General features: G+C 40.6%; 1 protein-coding gene across 3 annotated transcripts in view; it reads right to left on the bottom strand.

Annotated features, from left to right (window-relative positions):
- Positions 1-19272, bottom strand: part of LOC146003686 (sialin-like) — a 187465-nt gene that overhangs the window by 55491 nt on the left and 112702 nt on the right. Inside the window, exon 1 of one of the 3 annotated variants that reach the window (XM_083142050.1) lies at positions 7844-8035. The exons of the other annotated variants lie outside the window; for them this stretch is intronic. Coding sequence (XP_082998176.1) covers positions 7844-7895 — 52 coding nt within the window. The 5' untranslated portion in view covers positions 7896-8035. Of the gene's footprint in view, positions 1-7843; positions 8036-19272 lie in introns of those variants that run through there. 3 annotated transcript variants of the gene reach the window in all.

A 19272-nucleotide genomic window follows, 5' to 3' on the forward strand; every position in this document is an offset into this window, starting at 1 on the left:
TTTCATGATCTACATTTTCAAAGTTTGAATTGTGGGACTTTTGAAACACAATTGCTAGTAGGTGTTTTCCTGGCGCCTGATTTTCAGAGCTGGCGCCTAGCTTTGAAGAAAATTTTTCGAGCACTGTTTCTTTAATATATATACATATATATAGATATATGTATTAAAGAAACTTTGAATGAGTACACATTTTAGTGTTGGCATGTTGCATATGTATTTTCTGATTTTAGGTCTCTCCATGTTGCATATGTGTGAACCATACATCGTGCATGAAGTTATGCATGTCAATGTAAAAAAAGAATTACATTTGGAATGCATTTATCAAGCATTTTTCTTATTTCTGTCTTTCAAGAATAGTTTGTGTGTTTGTTTTCCCATTATTAATGTGAAATTAAACGTGTTGAAAAAATAATGTTCGAAAACAAATGCTTTAGCACAGACTTTCACGACCAACACTTTAGGATCTAAACTACAGGGTAATTCTAAAGTCCTTTAACACACCCTCCAAAACGTAGGCTAGGTACAAATAGTCATGATAGAAACAGGTTAGGACTTGGTGTATTCGAAGCGGACGTCCGCCATATTGAATTCAACTGAAAAAATTTAATTGGAAAGGGGGTGATGTGATATCAAATCAGGCTAGAATTTCACGAGAAATGCAATGGTGAAGGTTTCTTTCAACTTATCTTTAATCAGGAAAAGTAACGACTGAATGATTGTAACAAGTGCCTCATTTTCCAGGTGTGAGAAAACAGTGACAGAATGTTCCTGTAATTCACTCATTTTTTCGATCCCCTTCCCGCCTTACCACCAACAAAATCACACTATTTCTGAATTCGTATTACAAATTCTTGACATTGTTTCTAACTTGAAGCACGTTTACATTACGCTTTAGTGCAAACAAGAAACTAGCGAGGGCTGATATCACAATGGGCATGCATAAGTGCTGGAACTCTTGTGTGACACACCAGCCAAGGGCCAAAGGGCTTCATAAAACTCTTGCGAAGCATGACGTAGTACTGAGTAATATCACCCCTCCCAGGCAGCTAGGCCTTATCTTGCGGTGAATATACACAAACATTCTACGAAAAACACAATCGCAGAAAAAGAATGCTCAGATAACAATGGGCATATGATTTGTTACTTCATTTGTTTGTACTTGTATGCAGGTTTGTATGGATTGATTACCAAAAGCATTACGAGTTTGTGCCGACACAATGCTGAAGCATTTAACAATAAAAGCTAGTTATAACAATAGAATTGAAATAATGTAGATTCTTTTCTTGTATGCAGCCAAGCAGGCCCGTACCCAGGATTTTTTTAGGGAGGGGCCAGATCCGTGTTTATACACACACACACACATTGGCGGCTATTTGGGGGGGACGTTGGGGCAGTTGCCCCCGACTTCTTTTTTGCCACTTTTGCCCCCGTACTATTAAGAAAAAAATAACTGTCCTTGCCCCCCTTTCCCCAGTTTTCGCACCCAATCGCCTATACTGTTCCGAAGTATTTGCAAATTAAAATTGTTTCCTTTATTTTCTTATACCAGAACCATTGAACAGCCACGATAATTATGTTTACAAAATATACGCATTAGCAATTATTACTACAATAAATAATTCTAAATGTAGTTAACCCATACCCCGCTACGAAGGATCGAAGCGGGCTATGGTTAACCAAAAAAATAGAGAGAGAGAAATTTTCACTTGGTAGGCAATAGCGGCAATTGGGTGCCAAAACTGGGAGGTCACTGCCCTCCCCCCTCGATGCCCCTCCAATCGCCGCCATTGCTGGTAGCCTTGCATCAATGGTTATAAAACTAAAGTACCCAATATCGCAGACTGCAGACTTCTGGAGACTGCATCTCTACTCGTTTATGCAAGGACAAAATTGAAATTTTAAAAAGTTTAAAAAATCGTCGGTTATTTTCATAGCTTTTTTATAGGTTCACGTTAAAAAAATTAATGGCTCGGGGGGGGGGGCATGGCCCCTCCCCTGGGTACGTGCCTGCAGCCAAGTAAAATATTTAAAAAATGACATATATATTAATTTAATGTTGTTTTTTTTTAGATATTTTACGTATTTTTACAAAGAAATGTGATATTTGCGCCATTTCGCAGGTTTTCATTTCAGTTCAAAATATGATTTCCTTTCCTTTACTTGGAGTAAATATGAGTCATTTCCGCATTAGACGTATAATGTTGCTACGTTCCCGTCCCGTTGATCAGTTAGTGAACTCGTTGCTTTTACTGCCAGTAACACTAACTCTATCTGGGCCTACACTCAAGCCATCCCAGGATTATGGAATCACGAACACTGAATTATCATTTCAATAGTTTATTGTAGTAACAGAACACAGTCACTTTGGTGGAAGAGATGCAGTTAAACTGAGGATCACGGAAGGGATAATTTAGTCATAATTAGTGCTAACTGAATACGGTTTATAAGCGAATTTTATAATTGTCTAATTTCGCCTGGTCCACCCAGGATAATCTCCTTAGTCCACCCAGGAGCCAATTTGTCAATATCGACATTTCTGGATAATTATACCTCTGAGGGTTTACTCTCCAACCCCCTTTGATTACAAATGATTGCGTTCAATGAACGTTAAACATTTTAAAAGTTAAGATATTATATCTTTCTTTCATTAACTTATTTTATAGAAAAGAAATTTGCTTTAGAATTTGCAGGCGTCAGTAAATCACATTCAGGTTAGTTACTAAATTACAGGCGCGCGTTGATTCGCGGAACATATGAAAATTTCCAAATAACACAGAGCCGTAACAGCGTGCGTCTAATTACGCCTAAAATTACTCTAAAACACAGGAATGGGATTTTTCGGATTATTCTAGTAGATGCGTCCATGTTGTGCACGCATCAGTACAAAATTTGAAAAAAAAAAAAAGTGGAATGTAATTTCTCCTTTTCCTATAAGTGTGTGAGAGGGAATGCAGATGCCTTCTCTCCTTGGAAAGATGGGCGAGGGAGGGAGGGGGAAGAGGGGGAGACACCCCATATCTTTCCTTCCTTCCCTCTTTCTCTCCTCTCCCTTTTCTCTCTCACTTTCTTCTTGCAAGAGGAAAATTGATTGATCGATTTGGTTTATTTTACTTCGCTTTTCTGCCACTTTTGGCTAATCGCGACGACGAAGATGAGTTATGTGATGAAACTGATTAAGGGACACTCACAAAGAACATCAGTGTCCCGGCCGAGATTCGAACCCGGGAATCCTGCCGTGGTAGCGTGATGTGGTGAACATTTTTCTCTTTTTTCAGCCTTTTCCATTATTTTTGTCGCTTCTATTTATTATAATACTTTTTCTTTTCTACAAGCCCCACGGCACTGTCAGCTCACTTCGCCCACTTCTATGTTAAGAAGAATATGCCCCAAAGATGCATCCTCGAGTACCATCACGATGACGTAGACAATTTCCGCACACGTGTCTTTGCAATTGACATCTGAAAGCCGAGAAGCGCTCCTCATAACAGGGAGCTCCATTACGTCATGTCCCAGACAAACCCACAACAGGCGTCTCATTGTCCTGAACTTAGCACGCGACCTGCCCACTCCATCCTTCGCTTGAAACCTTCGTTGGGGATCAAATTATGTAACTCCAGCAGGCCACCTCTTAAATTATCTTCCCTCAGGACATGAATCGCAGCTTATCATCAAAGTCAACCCACAGGAGAGGTGAGGGGGGAGGGGAGGGGAGAGAAAAACAAAGACGAGGGCGTTCGTGGCGTCAGTCAGGATGCAGACAGGAAATTGTCGTTTCTGCCTTCATTAACCGACGCCTCCAAACTGTACATCGGCAGCTAATTGCTTACGTCATTCGAATTAGGCCACGCGCCAAAGATGGGCCCAAGGTTGAGATGGGCAAGGTCAAGAAATGCGTGGATGTACGCTGTGAAAATGTTGGAGTAAGGGGTATTTCAGACCGAAGCGACACGTGTCGCTTGAAAATGAACCGTCAGTAATAAACGCAACCTTCCAAACCGAAGCGACACGTTAAGCTGCATTGCACAAAGGCAATGAATACGGGCCTAGATTTTTCGCAAACGCGAGAACATCCAAAAATGTTAACTGTTCCAAACAAAAATGTTTATGAATGCGTTCTGCATACATTTTAACCCATAGGAACTCACGATATAACGGGAATTTTTGATTTCCCCGCAAATTTCAACACATTTTGTGCTCAAACAACGAAAAATCCCGCCAACATATTGTGTTTTAGGCTTAAAAAAACAATATGTAGCATATTTCTGCATGTATGACGCGCTCGTTTCACAACATTTTATCCAATATATATAAAGCCCCAATCCTACCGCTCACTCACTGACATAAATGTTCTCCACAGAGGCGTCTCCTCAACGCATGCGCCAATTGTGGGAAAAAGGACAGTTTGCTCTGCGACGACATTAATGAGCATTTCTACATTCTAATTTCTTCATATAGAAGTATTTATTTTAGACGAGATCGCTCAACTACGCTTATATTACATTTCTTGGATCTGAAGTGACGCATGCGTCAATTGTGGGAAAAGACTTATTACTTTCTTTCACTTACTTTTCATTACTTTCCCACAATTGGCGCATGCGTTCAGGAGACGCCTCTGGTTCTCCATGAAGGAAGAAGCCCCGGAGCCAAAAAAATGCCCGATTACGACCCCCCATGAAAATGTCCCAAAAGGCCGAGAAAATTTTAAAAAATCGCTCACTTGGCCCTTTTCTAAGGGTGAAAATGCCCTTTCCTCACGTCCTTAGCAACCGTTTCCACGGACATTTTCTTTTGCAGCACACATTGTTTCCTTTCAATTCTTAATTGTCTAGCTACCACAGATCACACACAGATGAATGAACTCCTGGTTTTGAAAAGGTGCCACAAACAAGACTGACATCTACATAAGGAGTTTCAGCCCAGATACAATTACGTATATATTGGTAAAATCAATGCGAAAATATTTTCATCGTGGTTGCGTGGTTGCTTTAATTAAATGTTTAGAGGTATAATAACGAACAATTATTTAGGGAGTTTGCCGTGATTGTTGTTCACCATGGAAACGGACGTTGCTAGGGAACTTAAAGAAAGTTTATTTTCACCCCGTAAGCTACTGTTAAGTGAATTATAGTAGAATTTTGGTATTTTAAAGTACGAGCGTCAGAATTTATTGCAGAGGCAAGGTAGGAATTTGAGGAGAATGACGAAAACAATTATTTTCCAATTAAGTTTAAAAATGTGAAAATGACAAAAGACGAAAATATTGAATTTCCAATTTAGTGCCGCTATTGAATTCGTTTATGCAAAACATCCAAACTAATTATCTTGAAACGGTTATTACTTACTCAGTTTATTACTAAGTAAATAGACAAAAATATTTTGAATATTTGTACCTTATTAGAGCCCATACACACATTAAGTTACTTTCTAAACTTTTCAAATTAGCCAACTTATACATTTGTTCCCCTTCATTAAATACAACATGCTGACATTTTACCCCATCTATAATATGATTACGCCCACAACGTGGCCGAAGGTCAGGCTTGCGAGCGTACAAGACGTGGTCAAAGTACGCGAGTCCAAAACTATAATGTGCGTTATGCATTTAATAACTCGCGAGGCTACATGAAACCATGTACAAATAGAGGTTTCCTCCACTTTTCACTTTTACCGGAACGTTTTGCTCAAACCGAGCAAAGTGGCGACGTTTTGACGGAGATCGAGCGCGCACCTACCGTCACACGAGAGCCGTAACATCGCTCGGACAGAAATTTCCTACACAATCTAATGTATCAAACTCTCACGAACGGAGTAGGTCATGTGACCTACAATTTGAAACACTAGTTTAAACGCATAGTGGAAGTATAAGTTCTTGTGTATTTCGCGGGGAAATGTGCTACAAGAAGTCCTGAAAAAGAAAAATCAATGTCCCTATCAATGGACCAATTAAAAAGTTTGTATTCTTTTGCTGTGGCTTTGGCGTTGGATGTTTACACCAGAAGGTGTACATTGTCGACTACGTTTTTACTGCCCATTCTCAATTCGAATCATCATCAGTTCATCACCTCTTAAACATCCTTTCTGTAGTAAAGAAATAAAAGAAATAAATATATTTGAACCATCCCTGAAACGAGAGAAAAACATTTTTGGACGACTGAAGCAGGTACGGTACAAGGTCCTTTAACCGTAACTTGTCTGGAAGATCGCGCTGTAAGTGGCAACTTTCTCTTGTTTTGAAGCTTTCAGCACGGTGCATACGACCAGACAGCACGCGCCTGCAAGGATCTCAAGTCAGATAAGGAGGTGCCGCGCATATTCATTAAATATGTAATTAAAACTGAAGTTATTAATTAATTTGGATCACATTTATACGTCCTTTTTTCAGTTTTTAGGTCTTTTTTTGACATTTTTAGGCCTTTTTATGTCTTTTCTTGGCAATTTATAGGTCTTCAACTTCCGAGCCCTGATCATTACATTAATTTTGTAAGTGCTGGATTTCATTGTCATGTTCCATTTCGGACACCGGAAAATTCCAATTGCCGCTTCAATATGTTTGTTAACGAAAATTGCTGCGCAGACTTGGAGTCGGGAAGCAACGCCTGTTAGTTTAATGTCTCACCGCCACTGTCACGAAAGTATTTTCTGCTATCGCAGTGGAAACTGGAACAAAAGCTATACTTCCAGGTGGTTGCCATTTCGGGTTGCAAGTCGCTTCACATTTCCGACTAACTTGAGAACTGTCCCTTGGTTGAGATTCAAATTTTGGGGGACAGTCCCTCAGAACGGCTTTGAACGACGAGAAAGAATTTCCTCTTACGGCGGGTGTATCCAGAACGAAAGGCCTACTATCCAGGTCGTTGCCAGCTCGGGCTGCAAATTGTAATCTTTAGGAGAACCTCTCACGGCCCGTTACAAATGAAGTCGGGGTCTCGGCTGTTGAGAAACTCTGCTTTAGGAGAAAGAGAGAGAGAACAACGAAGAGATAGAGACGGAGAAGAAAGGGTCAGAGAGAGAGATATAGAAGAAACGAAGGAATAAAAGAGGTTAGGAAGAAAGATGGAAACAAGATGGAAGGAGGTATCTTTCTCTTTTCTTCCTCTCTCTCACACACTTGGCCGCGGTGGCTCAGTCGGTAACGCGTCTGACTACCATGCTAAAGGTCCCGGGTTCGATCCCCGGCCGGTTCAAATCCGGGAACTTTTCTAACGTTGGAAGCGGCCCCGGCGTCCACCCAGTGTCGAATAACATGGGTACCTGGGGGAAACCCTGGGGGGTAAAGGCGGTCAGGGGCGTGGTGCTGATCACATCACCCCCACTCACGACCGGATCAAGAAAGTGTGGGGCGTTACCCCCACACCCCCTATACGCCTTCATGGCGTGGTGCAAAGCACAGGGGAAAACTTTACCTTTATATATATATATATATATATATATATATATATATATATATATATATATATACACACACACTATCTGTAAACAGAAGGTGAAAGAGAGAGAGGGGGGAAGAAAGAAGGGAGAGGAAAGAGGTAGCTGGAATTAAAAGTTGCTTCTAACAGGACACAAATACAGGCGTGGAAGTCTCAAAGTTAGTTCCACTTATGCATAGAAAACTAATGCGAACTGTTCCAACAGTTTTAAGTAGAATCCTAATCGAACCAGACACCAGTATCGCCAGAGCTCTTAAAATGTGATTTTGGCGAAGCACGCATACAGAAATTAAACATTGTTCGATATCCGGTGGAGGCACCTAGTGGTTCGGATCCAACTAAACTTAAGTCCAGCCCCGATTAGTCTATCAGTGCATAAATTGGACGAAATCAAAAAATTAAAAATCTCTACATACCTCTTGGGGGCGTAGTCTTAACTCCTCCACCCACACTTCTCCCTGAGAACATTGTTTCAAAGACTCCCACTGCAAGTATGCTATAGCGCCTTATCTCTCACGGCCGCTGTGATGGAAATATGGTAGCGCGGAGGGCTATGAGCGACCTATTTTCCGTGCGACCTTTCCCCGAGTCCAGTCGAAGCACATAATGCAAAATCACGACGATCGTGCAACTAACGACAGGCTGCTTCTCCAGGTTTTGCTGCAGGCTACAACGTTAGCGCACAACTAGCTGTAGCGTGATGGTGAAGGGAAAACTTGCTGTGATTATGTAACCTATCATCTGCCTGGTTAATTGTTCCAGGAATGAGCGAGGCACTGGAGCGGGGGCCAAGTGGAGATACAAACATGGCAGATTAGAAAAAGTACATTTTGATTTATTCGTTGGTTTAATTTATTTTTCTTCGCATTTCTGACACTTTTGGCTAATCGCGAAGATGAAGATGAGTGATGATGATACGATGAAATTGATGAAGAGTCAACCATAAAGAACACCCATGTCCATACCGGGATTCGAACCAGGACCCTAGCGTCGTAGCGAGTTGTGCTAACCACTCCCTAGCAATACGTGTAACAAGTACAACTCGCTCACTAAGGTACAAGCACAGCGAAGGAATAGAGGCGAAGCTAAGGAAGCAAGAGAGGCGAAGCTAACGAAGGAAGGGAGGCGAAGCTAAGGATGGAAGAGAGGCGAAGCTAAGGAAGGAAGATAGGCGAAGCTAAGGAAGGAAGGGAGGCGAAGCTAAGGATGGAAGAGAGGCGAAGCTAAGGATGGAAGAGAGGCGAAGCTAAGGAAGGAAGATAGGCGAAGCTAAGGAAGGAAGAGGGGCGAAGCTAAGGAAGGAAGAGGGGCGAAGCTAAGGGAGGAACAGAGGGGAAGCTAAAGGAGGAACAGAGGGGAAGCTAAAGGAGGAACAGAGGTGAAGCTAAGGAACGAAAAGAGGCACAGGGATGCGCAGCTAACGAAGGCAGGAAGTGCGACGCGGCGACGCTTCGCTCCATAAGTTTGTAGCATGAAACCAATCTCTTCACATTTTTTATTTTGTTTTGTGGATGTTCCCTTCGCAGATCGGTAAAAAATTACAAAAAGGTCCAGTTTTCCAGAGGCCGCGACTTTCGAAGAACACATTACATTATGCAGATATCCTTATACATTCTAAAGGATTATTTTTTATTTGCGATAAAAACCTGTAAGTTCCAACTTCATTCTTTATTGATTTGAGTTATTTAGCATCGTTTTTCTGCCACTCTTAGCCAATCGCGAAGATGAGGATGACTGATGATATGATGAAATTGAACATCCACTCCCAGGCCTGAATTCGAACCAGAGACATCTTTCGTCATAGTGCGCTGTACTAACCACTCCGAAACTGTAAAAATTCGGAAATTTACCACTCCCTATCCGCAAAGCTTACGCACTCTATATTCATTTATCTGTCAAGAAAGCCTTTTTTTAAATAGTAAAGCTACATGTTATAACCAAAAACATCAACAGAGGCGTACATAAGGACCACGCGTTGCTTTATCATTTTGTTACATACATTACGTGCACAGACACGTACACACACTGTTTCAGGAACTGTATAAGAAATGTTAAGTCCTTAAACTTTGAGGAAGGGGGGCTTTAGCCAAAAAAGGACCCCCCCCCCCTTCGCTGCGTGGGCCCATGGATCTAAGGAAAGTCGCTCGCATTTATGTACTAATGGTGACCATTCCAGCAAATTGATAGTTTCAGTGAAGTTTGTTAACCTTTATAAGTTTTAGGACATTTAAATTTATTTATTTATTTATTTATTTATTTGAGAAAATTTCAGATACAGCACAGGTGGCCATTTTACACTGAAATTGTCAACAATGAGAAAGCAATAATTATAATAAGCATAAAATAAAAATAAAATAAAATAAAATAAATAAATAAAAATAAATAAGAAATAATTAAGAGTAACAAAACAACATAAAAGTGAATAGCAAATGAACAAAAAAATAAGTAAGAGATGGCACTATGTGATATTAATTACAAGTATTTCCTCTGATAGAAGACCGAAAGGCAAACTCGGAGGAAAATATATCAATACTTGAGGGGAGATCATTGTATTGTGCTGCAAGTCTATAAAAGAGATCTTTTTTGAATTTCTAGTCTAGGTTTTTTAGTATAAAATAACCTTGTATTGCGAGTTGTGCGCATAGGTACTCTAAAGTGGAATTCCTCAAGAAGTGTGTTGCAGCGGATTTTGCCATTCACAATTTTGTATAAGTAACTGAAATCATTCTGCAAACGTCGCTGATAAGCAGTTTGTAAGTTTAGAAAAGACAAGAGATGCGGAGATGAAAAATTGCGTAATGAGGGAACCCTGTGACGGACTATAGCTAGGAAGAAGTGAAAGACTGAATCGAATCTGGAGAGGTGAGTGGGACATGCCATGGACCAGACGGGAGAGCAGTATTCTATTATTGGGGAGATGAATGATTTGAAGTACAAAGTGAGGGCTGAGATGTCACTAATTTCAGTGAAACGGTAGAGTAAACCTAAGAGACGCATGGCTTTTTTTGTGGTGCATAAAATATGTTCCTCAAATGTGAGCTTTTGGTCGAAAACAATGCCTAGGTCCTTGTGAGAGGATACTGCTTTGATGTTATTGCCAGAGATGGAGTAAGATGACTTTAACAGATTCTTCTTGAGAGAGATAGTGAGAGTAGTACACTTGTCAGGATGTAATGTAAGGCCCCATGTCAGGCACCAGGAAGTAAAGGTTGCTATGTCATTCTGAAGAAGATGAGTATCGTCGGAAGTGGAGATTTCCCTGAAAATTTTACAGTCATCTGCGAAAAGAAGGTAATTGCTAGAGGGAGCTGTGAGATGGTCGGCAAGGTCATCGACGAATAATATAAACAAGAGAGGTCCTAGAACACTACCCTGTGGAACTCCAGAGAGGACAGGAAGAAAGTTAGAAACAGTTCCAGGAAGAACAACACGTTGTTGGCGATCGCTAAGGTAGTCTGTGAGAAGGGTGAGAAATTTGCCATGAATGTTGAATCTATTGCATAATTTGTGAATCAGAAGACGTTATCCAGCAAAGTTATCCAGGGTACCCTGCTAAATAAATGATCAGCGCTCCGACCAGTGAATGCAAAACCTGGTCAAAATCCCAAAAGTGAAAGTTGTGGAAGTAGGTTTAGTATTCTAATAATTCTAGAATAAAAGGTCCATTCTATTGAAAACTACCTCATGTCACACAATAAGTGTCGCCTTCAGTTGGCTACCAACCCTTGAAGTACAGCTATGATGTTTGTTTGTTGCAGAAAGGACTTTTCCACGTAGTTAGTTTTGTCTCTTTATAAACATCTATCGGATGCCAATTGCGCTTTGAAAATTATTTTTTTGTTAGTTTTAAGCTTTAATTATAAGGACATACTTTTGTCATCTGGTTTAATCAAGTGTTGAATTGTTAATGTGCAGGAACTCAAGTTTGCCACAGATTTCTTCTTTTTCGATACTTCTCGTTGAGTTGCAAAACGACTCAAACAAGCTCAAGTTAAGATTCAACCATCTTACGTTAGAATAAGGTTTCTAGTTTCAGGATCCAAAAGTAGTTCTTGGCCCTTCTGGCCCCTTTTCATAAAAAGTTGTAAAATGTTATTGGATACGTGATACATTTTTTTCCAAAAAAATACTTATCTATCATATTTAACAGATCAATAAAGCGTGCAGGAAAAGATATACGAGGGTGTGCCCAAAAGAAACCGGAATAACGCTGCGCTGGGCGCGGAGCTTCCGTAGTACGAATTTTTCCCGCTAGGCAAGCGTCGAGCAACTCGTTGCGAGTTCAGTGCTCCCAGTAGTGATGGGTTCAAGCCGTTCATTTGTGCGAGTCGACTCATGAGCGCTCGCTCACTGAGAAGAGTCGTTCAAATGAGTCGTTCAAAAGAGTCGCCAAGCTTCTTTTTCTCGAAACACATGCCTGAAGAGGGGGTAGGAGGTGTTGAAGCAGATGATTGTATTTAAGTAAACGAACACAACGTACGTCCTTCAAGATTAATAAATTGTATTGCATTTTTGTGTATGTGTGTGTGCGTGTAGCCGACTAGATGGCCAAGATTCTGAAGTAATCGACATTTGATCTTGCCACAGAAGTTCCCGGGATCTAGTCCCGGTCTGGGCAAGGATATTCTTTACGAGTGTCCCTTCATCTATATCATCACGCATCATCCTCATCGTCGCGATTACTTAAAATTTGAAGAAAAGCGGCATAAAATAAGAAAAATACAAATACGATTATGTGTGTGGATATACATATATGTGTAAACAGTAAACACACACACAAACAAAATTTATACTTTTTTTTATACACATACTTGTTTTCATTACTCTGCCTCATGAGTGAGATTTTCTATATTTGTATCTTGTTTCAGTTTACATTTCATGCTGCGGATAATGCAAATTATGCAGTACGATAGCATACACAGTAATGCTTTATAATTATATCAACCTTTTATTAGTAATAACGTGCATTTACATATTCTTCCTTTTTTGCATTCGATCACTGGTTTTAATATCGCAACAAAATGCACTCCAGATCTGCGCTGCGACACATGCTTGCATTTCCACGAGCATCGCTCGTTCACGACTCTTGAAACAGCACGAAGAGTCACAGCACAGTCCCACGACTCTTTGCCCATCATTCGTTCACGACTCGCGAGTCGGCACGAAGAGTCATTAAGCACCTTAGCGACTCTTCTCCTCCCTCATCGTTCACGACTCGCGAGTCGGCACGAAGAGTCATTAAGCACCTTAACGACTCTTCTCCTCACTCATCGTTCGCTCGCGAGTCGCGAGCTCTCTTACACAAGGCGCGGCGGCGGCAGTCTCGCCAGCAGACTGGATCTACAGTTTAAAGTAGGATCCACCCGCTCGCTCTCCGCGGATGGCTAACAGCTGTGTTTAAGAAATATATATTGCTCTTGAACATTATCCATGTCCATCCCATATCCATGTTTTTGTTGTTCTACAGTCATTCAATATAAGTTTCTGCCAATATCATAATGTATGATCGAATTTCTATAAAGCGGGCCAAATTATACGTATGTATTTTTTTTAATGTTGCTTTCTACTAGTAAAACACCTTAACACGTAGGCTCACCGCAGATGGCCAACAGCTGTTTATATCACTCGTGAACATGACCCATGTCCATCTTACGTAGTTGTTCCTAATTCTGCAGTCATTCAATAAAAGCTTTTTTGCAGTATCATGTACGATGAGATTTATGATTAAACTTCTATATTTATTCTTTAATGCTGTTTTCATTAGTAAAATATTTACACGTTAACGTTAATGAAATATTTCACGTCATATGAAAACGATTTTGTCAGACAATGTTTAAAGTTCACTTTATGCTCGGGATTGAAGCTACATTTTAAACTGGGGGTCTAAATCACTGGGCAAGGTGCCTCCACCGAGGATCGAATCCGAGACAGGAAGCGATTTCCTTACCAGGATTTAACAAGGAATGAAAGGATGGCTGAATAACATAAATAAAACATACTCCATGGTGCATGTTCTTTGTTTCTTGGTTTCTATGTTGGCCAGCTTGAAATAATCTTGGAGTGACAGATAAGTGGTGTCGCCCTCCTCAAAGTAAGCCTATTGACACCGAAAGTTCCGGGTTCGAACCCCAGCCCAGAGATGAGTGGTAATCTGTATTTAACCTCTTGTCAATTACTCTAATCACCATCCATCCTCCGCCGTTGCCTTGTAACGATACCTGGTGGATCCCACTTTAAACTGTAGATCCAGTCCCGATTAGCTTATCTGTACGTAAAATTCATTCATCCTCGCTGTCAATACTAAGTAATTAGGTATAAAAGATGCATAAAATACAACAAAGCGTGTTAGGCAGTTAAAATATTAAAACTGAATTAATTAATTATAAAATATAATTACTGCATGCTAATTTATAAGAAATTATAGCATTTTAAAATTTGTTTGTTCCTTAATGGGAAAATAACTAGTAGCTTATTTCTTATGTTCATTCTCATGTTAACAGATTTGTTTTCTTGGATAAATAAAATTGAACGTGTAAATTAAAAGGTTTACATGTGCACGAAGCGGAAGAGCAACTCGATCGAGTATCGTGGTGAGACAAGATGACTTGGCACATCGTTTCAACTCGTGAATGAGAATGCATATCTTGTTCGTGATTTGATTTCAAGTCAAAAACACCTGTCAGGTCTTGTTCGTTTATCGATTTCAAAGCATAAATCGGTATCGTTACTCCAATGAGACGAGATTCTCGGACAGTACATTTTACACAGAGTGTCTCTCATCATCTCACCAACTTTGGAAGGGTTGGCCCTGTTTTCATTGCGATTTAGTAATGTCCTGCTACTTGTCAAACTGATTCACTTCCAACAATTTCAGTCGCCTCTGTGGAGGAGTGGTTAGAACAGTGCGCTAAGAGGAATCTCGGAACTGAGTGTCACTTCATCAATTTCATTATATCATCACTGATTTTCATGTTCGCGATTAGCCAAAGTGGCAGAAGAGCAAAGCCTGGGCAAAAGTGGTATCCCGAGCCGCTATGTGTTTCCACCGAATATCGGTCTCAGGATTCCCTGCCCTCGTGCCGCGATGTGCTAACCACTCCGCCACGGGGGCCGGCCCTCCCCATCACATCTCTGTTTTATACTAAAGGCTATGATTGAATATGAATTTAAAATTTTGTGTGCGTCACTTAGGCTATTTTGCACGGGATCCAGCCCCTTACCAGAACTAAAATAACATAACTGTAATGTCCTGTAGTAACTAAAATATTAAAATAATCTGACCGGTTAAAAGCTGAGGCTGTAAAGGCACTCAGCACACATAAGGACAAAACACAGGACAACACACACACACACATTCCTACGAAAATTATACTGGCCGTAGGTATAGACGCCAGAGCCTCGTTAGTCTGCAAAATGCAGTCCAGGGTGTACTATGTGGAAGGATCATCCCTTACATCTCTTAAACTATATTTCTCGAGACCCTTGATGTGCTAACCACGCCGGCATACATTATAGAATACTTGAGTTAGTTTTGTCAATATTAATTTTATTGATTGCATTTTTGTTTTGCAATGATTTTGCGCACTAAATTTTCATATTTATCTTTGCTTTTCATTTGTGTTTTACTTTTATTTTGTATATAATGCTGTGTTTCTATTGGTGTAAATTTGTGATTCGTCTATAATAACGTTATCATTTCAATGTGATTTAAATTTTAATCTTCTAATCTCACGTGTATAATATATAAGTATATGTATGTACACATGCATACAGAGAGAAAGAGAGGGAAATTGCATGATATGATCGTTAGAGGGGAAATCCCCACCGTTCCCCGCATAATTTCAAATTTGTTCCTTGTATTACACAAAATATATTAAATTAATGTTATAACAAATTGAATATCTATTATAGATCGGATTATAAGAAATTATGTATAACTGCGTGTGTGAGCGTGTGTTTGTCTCTCAGGTTCTTTATTAAAAAATCAGAAAAACAGAACATAATGTAGTATTCAAATATAAAAGGACCTTCATTTCACGAGTCCACTTATAATTAATTCATTATCATGTGGTTTGTTCTATTAGGTAATTCTTAACTGAATATAAAAAATTGTAAGTTATAATTTTTGTTTTAATACATGTTTGTTATTTTCACTAAAGGTTTATCATTTGAACTTGTGCTTGCTGCTTGTATTACGTCATTTTTGGATTTGGAGTAACAGAAAACAAAAGGTGTTTATTGTCTTTGATCTTGCTTTAGAAAATAATGATTGGTTGATTGATTTGGTTTATTTTACTTCGCCTTTCTGTCACTTTTTTTGGGTAATCGCGAAGATCAGGATGAGTAATGAGGTGTACTAACCACTCCACCATGGAGGCCGGCGCTTTAGAAAATAATTAAAAGTAACAATCGCTTTCCACACTAAGTATTTTGGGTTGCAAATTATAAATTACTGCCTCCCTTTTCTGATTCACTTTAATAGCATAGTGGTTAACGCTGTCGTGTATTAAAATGGTTTGCTTGGCAAAAATTGTTATAAGTCCACTTTTATGCTCCAATAGGCTAATCGGGTCTCCCCGATGGCGTAGTGATAACGTCGCCGGTAATCAAGGGGTACCGTGTTCAATACAAAGTGGAGGTTCGGATCCCACTTTAAACTGTAGGTCCAGTCCCGACTATCCTATCTGCACATAAAGTGGACTTAAACAATAACAACTCAAAATAGGCTAATCGGAATATTGTAATCAAGAGGTCTGTGCCTAACACCTTCCCAAAATCTTTACAAGACTCTCCTAATATTTTTTACTAACATTTAATTTCTTGTAATTTTAGCGCTAATGGTTTGGCCGAACTTGAAACTACAGGACAAATTTGTTGGCTGTTCTTCGCTGCCCGTCATGGGCTGAGGTTGCGCGCTCTCTCTCTCTGCAAACAACACTCGCGAGTCGCGAGCTCGCGAGTCGACTCTTTCCTTCGTTCAAAGAGTCGCTAAAGTGTGCCACGACTCTTTGAACGAAGGAAAGAGTCGACTCGCGAGCATGCTCCTTCCCCTCTCATCGTACACGGCACGTTTCAGCCAGCTTTACTCAACTAGGGGTAGGGAAAAGGAACAGAGAGGACCCCCCCTCCCTCTCCTCTCCAGTCCCCATTTGCTGCCCGCAGAATCGACTTGCTTTCTTTAAAAAATTCCGGCCGCCAGGCTAGTATACACTTGCGCATGCGCCTTCCTCGCAAAATTCGTGGAAAGGAGAGGGAATAATGGAATAATAGTTGCTTGGCGGGCGGAGGAGTCGTGGCACACATACGACTCTTTGAACGTGTCGTTCAATTCTGGTGAACGAGTCGTTCACCGCTCACAAGAGAGAGTCGTTACTTTTGAACGACTCGTTCACGAACGACCCATCACTAGCTCCCAGTGGCTTCGCCAGGGAAGGTTGTCTCTGGTCACGGTGATCTTTTTTCGTAAAAGCAGTTTCGCTCGCAACTCTTTTTTTGTGATGGCCGATGTAAGAGAACAGCGTGCGGCGGTGAAATTTTATTTCCTGCTCGGGAAAAATGCCGCAGAAACGGTTGTGATGTTGAACACAGCTTACCAGGACAGCGCTATGGGGAAAACTCAAGTGTACGAGTGGTTTTCTCGCTTGAAGAAAAGTGACATGTCGATTGATGACAAACCCCGTTCTGGACGTCCGTCAACTTCCAGAACGGACGAAAATGTCGATAAAATTCATGAACTTGTGCTCGAAGACCGACGACGGACCGTTGAAGAGCTGGGGAAGTTATCTGGACTATCTTTGAGCTCGGTTCAGTGAATTTTAACGGAAGATTTGGGAATGAGAAGGGTCGCTGCCAAATTTGTGCCTCGGAATCTGAGTGACCAGCACAAAGAGCCATCTCAGTGTGCAAGTTTTTGGCAAAAAACAGCACGACTCTCTTGCCCCACGCCACTTACTCACCTGACCTCGCTCCGTGCGACTTTTTTTTGTTTGCCCGAATGAAGAGGGACATGAAGGGACAGCGATTTGTCGACGTAGACAGGTGAAGAAAAAAACGAGGAAGGAGCTGTCAGCCATCACAACAGAAGAGTTTAAAAAATGTTTCCAAGAATGGAATCACATTGGACAAATGTATTAAGTGTCATGGAGAGTACTTTGAAGCTGATAAGGTTGTTTTGTAAAAAAAACATGGCTTTTGGGTACACCCGTACCCTTCGTATAACCAGGTTCTGGAAGCTAAGAAGAAGTGCTATCTTGAAGCAATCCATGCAACTGAATCAGCTGCTGAAGTTATCCTTCAGTCAATGCTAGACCACACAATGTGCAGACTTCTTCAAGTGCAAGAGACAGTGATTTTGAGAGTGCCTTAAAATACAGAGATCTTCATTCTTCTTAAGTGTAACTTTAGTTTAGATGGAACAAGTGGGCTATCTCAGTATAATCAGAGGGTCCAGGAAGAGGGATTTCAAGACACACATTTTCCTCGCATCTCTTGTGCCACTTCAGATACACTATGAATATAAGAAACTAGAAAAAGTTGCTATTTGATGAAAGATTTGACCTTTAACAAGATTTCACCGGCTGATCAGGCTTCACTTAAAAAAAGGAAACCACGGATCTTGCAGGATAAAGAATTTTCATAGAAAATGAATCTAAGAGAGACAGTTGTTAAAGCTCTAAATGCACATTTTACAATTGACAGAAAAGTGTGCAATGAGCTTACTTAAACCAGATCTATGCAAAAGTACTCAGAAAAATATAATGGTAATTGATTTTATCATGAACGAAAATCAGGAAGCTATCTGGTTTAGTGTGCGTCTCAATGATACATGCGTGGATACGCTTCATGGAACCGCATGGAAATCAAAGAATGACAGGTGCGTTGAAAGGCAAACGAACAGTTCACGAAGAAAATAATGCAGAAGATACAAGCCGAGCTAAAGAAGGAATTAGGAATCATTGCAGATGAACCAAGCGAGATGTCCAACGACGGAAATACCGAGGGTTTTTTTTTCCAGAACTCCGAGATAATGGTGAATAAATGTAAAGGTAATATACTAAGTAAGACCTTCTCAAGAAATGTGCCACGATCCTATAGGCACTATGTTATGGACTGGGCCTACATGTGGAGAAATTTGCGATCGCCTTATTTTTAAAAATTGGGGTGGCTAAGCATGCAAGAAAGACGAATGCTGCACGCTCTGATCATACTTTACAAATTTCTCAACCTAAAGTCACCTTCCTATTTCCTCTCGTGCTTCCAATTTCTTCACGAATTTCACGATCGTGACACCAGATCACGCAGCTCCTCATCTCTCTCTCTCTCTATCCCCGCCCACAAATCAAACTACTTCTCCAAGCCGTATCGGCTGTAAGGCTGTGGAATCAGTTGCCAGAAAGTACCAGAACAGTAAGCTCCGTCGATTCCTTCAACAGACGCGTTCGCCACTATCTTGAGGATACTCGTTAGATCTTTCCCTGTCGAGAAGACTAACGAATTCTTAAAATACCTCGTTACTTGAATACAATTTTGCATTCTACAGAGCATTCCCTGACATTCGCTACGAGACTCGGTGGCAAGCTGCCCGGCATCAGCGCTTGTCTTTCCCGGTGAACGGGTCCGCGACAGTCGCTAGAGTCTGCTATTAAAATTACAGTTTTCATACTGTGTACTAACCTTGACTACAGAACGTGTTGAAAATGATATCCTCCTGCTGCAGCACATTCCTGGCATCTCCGAAGGAAATGGCATTTACACGTGGAGTTCGTCTACTGCAATTCCCCCGATTTTTCGTACAATACTCTTTTTTAACTCACGGATGGTGTGCGGATTGTCTTTGTATACTTTA

This window comes from Lepisma saccharinum, chromosome 20 (assembly GCF_977018435.1).
Source record: "Lepisma saccharinum chromosome 20, izLepSacc3.1, whole genome shotgun sequence".
NCBI classification, from domain to species: domain Eukaryota; kingdom Metazoa; phylum Arthropoda; class Insecta; order Zygentoma; family Lepismatidae; genus Lepisma; species Lepisma saccharinum.